At 58.4% G+C, this 4378-nt stretch overlaps 1 protein-coding gene across 3 annotated transcripts in view; it reads right to left on the reverse strand.

The window, feature by feature from the left end:
- The window catches only part of GAK (cyclin G associated kinase), a 49609-nt gene extending 45318 nt beyond the window's left edge, over positions 1-4291 (reverse strand). For all 3 annotated transcript variants that reach the window (XM_067734787.1, XM_067734785.1, XM_067734784.1), the window contains exon 1: positions 4040-4291. In XM_067734787.1, coding sequence (XP_067590888.1) covers positions 4040-4184 — 145 coding nt within the window. In that variant the 5' untranslated portion in view covers positions 4185-4291. The remainder of the gene's footprint in view (positions 1-4039) is intronic.
- Positions 4292-4378: the final 87 nt, after the last annotated feature.

Here is a 4378-nt window from a genome sequence, read left to right on the forward strand (position 1 = left end):
TAATAAGCGGGTGAAAAGGTGTTGGACAGTATCACGGGGAAAATGCAGATTTGACCACTACACCCTCTCGAGAACGGGTATAACCACAACGATAGGTGCTCACGAGCTGGTGGGGCAGAAGCTGGTGCAGCCACGGTGGAGAGGGTTTGGCCATTTCATCTGAAGCTAACTCTACATCCCACCCAGAAGCCCGCACCCCACTCCTGGGCATTTTACCCAAGAGAAAGGAAAACACACAAAAACTTCATAAAAAATGTCGTTGGCAACTTCATTCACAATAGCCCCAAATGGGAACACCCAAAGGTCCATGGCAGGGGAGGGACAGCAAACTGCAGCAGAAAAGGGAACCGAACTTCAAAACCATGAAGCCGCCGGTGAGAGCACCCGGGCGCGACGCCAGAGACACGCTGTCCCAGAAGAGGGGACTCAGAGCCAGCAAGCGCCTGGCCGGGAGGGGGACTGGGGCGCAGAGGCTTTCCGGGGTGGCAACTTTCTGCACAGCCATCTGCTGCACAGGTGCGCGCATCTGTCACAGCACCTGCAGTCTGCATCCCCCCGGGTGAAGGACGCAATTCAAATTATTTTTGATAAAAGAAAATAGGCACAGCATGTGGCCATGCAATCCCTGAAGGGGAGCCAGAACGGCTAACAGGCACTGAAATAAGCTCAATCTCACCCATCAGAGAAGCGCAGACCAACAGAGCCAGGTACCACTTTCATCCACTACGAAGAGGGGGTGTGGGGAGGCTGGAGTCCGGCAGGGCCTCCGAGGAGGCCGGTGACTGTCCCTCCCACAGCGCAGGGTCACAGACAGGGGCAGGCGAGGCGGGGCACTGCTGGCAGGACAGCAAGCACCAGGCCAGGTGGGGCAGCAGCATGGGAAGCAGGCCGGGTGATCCTAACACGTTTTCCCTCAGCATTGCTGGTAAGAAGCAGACACTCCTACAGAGCAGAATTCCAGGAGCTCCACTGCACACACGTGATCACTACCTACCCTACAGAGACGCCTGCTCACGCAGACGGCAGGCGGTGTCTCTGGAGACGAGCAGGCCTGGCAGAGGCAGGAAGGAGAGCACCTCCCCGCAGGGAGACGTCCCCATCCCAGGACCCTCCCCGGAAGACACCCCGAAGTGTCCGGCCTCAGGGCCACCTCCCCAGTGTCCCGCTCCAGGCACCCACGCGCCAGCAGACAGACACGCACTGGAGAAGTACCGCAGGCCTGGCACCACAGGCGCCCAGCGGGCAGGGCAAAGCCAGTGGCCGCCTCCGCGCTCGGCTCCCACCTGGCCCTCCAGTGGCACCACTCCAGCAGCTTCTCTTACCTTCATTTCCTCTGGACACTTAACCCTCCGGGACACACCTAAGACGACCCAGGCTTTTCCTGGGACCAGAGCCTCCCCTGAGCTGCCGCCCGACTCCACCATCACCCCCCGGGGGCACTGGCAAGCTCCCGACGGCCCCGACCTCAGCACCACCACGATCACACTCCACATGAAGCACCAGGGACTGTGCCCCCCAAGTAGCCAGGACCCCATAAGTACTGCTCTGGTGATTATTACTGCTTTATGCTGGGTGCTATCACCACGGTTAAAGGCTGACCTTAAAGCTGCCAATGGGCCAGTGAAGGGTCGGGTGGGCAAGCTGAGAGGGCGATCACTCAGGCACAAGACGTGGGCCGCCTCGTCCCGATGGCCACAACCGGCCACCGAGCCTAAGTCCCTGCTGCAAAGATCCTGGCTATCTGTGCTCTGCAGTGTCCGAAGAGGAAACGTCCCCTCGGAACCCTCCCTGGCAGAGACGAGCCCATCTCACGGGAGTGAGTCCACAGAGCAAAGCAGCCCTACAGAGCTGGGCTGCCCGAGGGACCAAATGCTCCCAAGCAGTAGCGATCCATCCCCGTTATCCTTTCTGGCAGAAGGAAGCATGAGCATGCAGAATCCGAAACAAGAAGACACGCAGGACGTATCCTGAAGCCCACTTGGACTAGGCATCTCTGACGTTGTGGGAACTCCCAGTCATTTGCTTTAAGAAAGTGAAAATTTAGAACAAATTTTGAAAAGGTTAGAAAGCTATCTGGATCACCCAACCCACCGTTCTGCCCAATAACCCATTTCAGACAAGTGCAAATTCCAAAAAGCTATGAAAACCAATGTTTTTTCCCTAAATCATTTGATAGCAAAACCTGATCTATTATAAACTCACCTGGGGCAACACCTGACATGAACTGATGTGAGGCTATTTGAAGACTTAATTATCCCACAGTGAGGATGCTTACTTATTTAATTACAGATATAGTAACACACTTGATTATGTGACACTTTCCCAACTCCCGCAGCAGTGTCCCAGGACATACAGGATACACACTATCTTTCTAAAACCTGAAGAATTCTGGAATTGTCAACATAGGTACCCAAGGGTTTTGGGTTCGGGACCTTCCCCATATTTATGCAAGGCAGCCTGATTTCCCGCAGCTTATGTTCTAAGGTTGCTGTTTTGCGTGAACGACTTCATACGGGTTTCTTACCATCCCAGTTCAGAAAGCTGGAGCTGCCAGTTCAGGTTAAGGGAGGGAATCTACAGTTGCTAATCGCAGTGGTGACTTTCAGCCCCTGACATGCCCAGAGAGCAAAGGGAACAGGTGCTCTGCACAGCCACAGTGGCTGCTCCCCTACCCTTGTTCTTCATCCTGGGTGTTAAGCCACAGGCAAGAGCTTCCTTCTCTCCGTGACCCACCTCCCATCCCACCCCTCCTCCCCCTGGCCCTGCCACTGCACCCAGCAGGGGTGCATCCTTACCCTCCCACCTCAGCTGCGCCCACTGTCTATCCACCCAGAGGATCCCCTGCACTGCGCTGTCCTTTGGTCATCAAAGCCTGTGTCTTACTTGAACTTCCACAAGGCAGAAACCATGTACCGTCCACTGTGAATTTCTTAAAAGAATCAAAATACTTGCCTGGTATTTTCAGAATAAGCGAATTGATCTGGGGGAACTCTCATTGCTAGAGATACTGGCCCCTACCTCTGAAAGAAGAGCCTGATGTTTTCTCACTAAATCACACCCAAAATCTCTTCGTTTCTGACAGTGGAGAAAAAGTGTGTTCTGATGCTAAGGCCAGAACATCACCTCAGGCCTTTAGGAATGAGGGCACCAGAACAGTCAGCCAGTTTCCCACCTCAAATGCAGCACAAGTAGAAGCAAGAGTGCTAACGCAGGGGATACAGTTCTGCTTCAGCACCGGCCCCAAAGCCAACTGTGTTTAGCTGGTGAGCACCAGGGCCAGGGAAATCTGCCATGCCAGACAGAACAGAAAAACCCAGATGAGGAACTAGGACTGCGCCAACATTGGTGATAAATTCTGGGTGAAGAAGGGAGAGGACGTTCAGGAAGCTAGAGAGAGCACGCGGAAACACAGCCGACTAAAGATGGACCAGCCCACCCTGCAAGGTTCTGTTCCGATCACACCTGTTGGCTCAGCTTGCAGTAACTTCTGTGGGATCTCACACAGAGGTCGGGGAGCGGGACGCTCAGGTCGTAAGAGAGGAAGCCCGGCTACCGGACACTGCGCTGCTGTCTGTCCCAACACCCAAGCAGGGTAGGACTGCGGTCACCCACGCCGGAGTTCCTGTCACCCGAGGAGGGCCAGCCCTACGTCCACTGCCCCACTACCGCCCTCCATGCGAGGGAAGGACCACGACTTAGACCCACGCCGCCGCACCGCCCGCCTCCGGACTCCAGCCTTCAGCCGTGCGGGGCCCCCTCGCTCCGCCTCTACTGTGGCCACTCGCTCCAGGCCCCGCCTGCCCACCATTCCTTCCCGCCGCCACAGCCTCCGCTCCGGCCGCGGGTCAGCCCACACCTGCCGCCAAGACTACCTTGCCCCGGCCTGACCCCAAGCCTCCGACAAGGAAGTGCCCAACCCTAGGCCGGCCTCACCCTCAGCAGTGGCCTCCCGGCCGGCCGTGACCCTCCCCGCCGCGGCCATTCTCCCCCGGCCCTGACCCTCCCCCGGCCGGGCCCATGCCACCGGCCCCGGCTTCACCTTCGGCCAGGACCCGCCGCACCCGCAGCCGCAGCTCGCCCATCTCCACCGTCTGCCCCACGAAATCAGTCTGGTCGCGGCCGGCAGCACCACCCAGGGAGCCAGGGCCGGCCAGGAAGTCGAGCGCAGACTGCAGCAGCGACATGGTGGCGGCCCGCGACGGGCGCCGGACAGAGGGCTCGGCGTCCAGCCGCGTCCGGGTCCACTCGGCAACCGCCGGCCGCGAACCGCACCAGCTTCCGCCCGACGCCGCGACGCAGGGGCGGGAGCGCGTCGCCGCCCGGAAGAGCGCCGGCGCCTCACTTCCGCCGCGCCAGCGGCCGTGCATGCGCAGGGCGG

Source organism: Pseudorca crassidens, chromosome 4, assembly GCF_039906515.1.
Source record: "Pseudorca crassidens isolate mPseCra1 chromosome 4, mPseCra1.hap1, whole genome shotgun sequence".
Lineage (NCBI taxonomy): Eukaryota > Metazoa > Chordata > Mammalia > Artiodactyla > Delphinidae > Pseudorca > Pseudorca crassidens.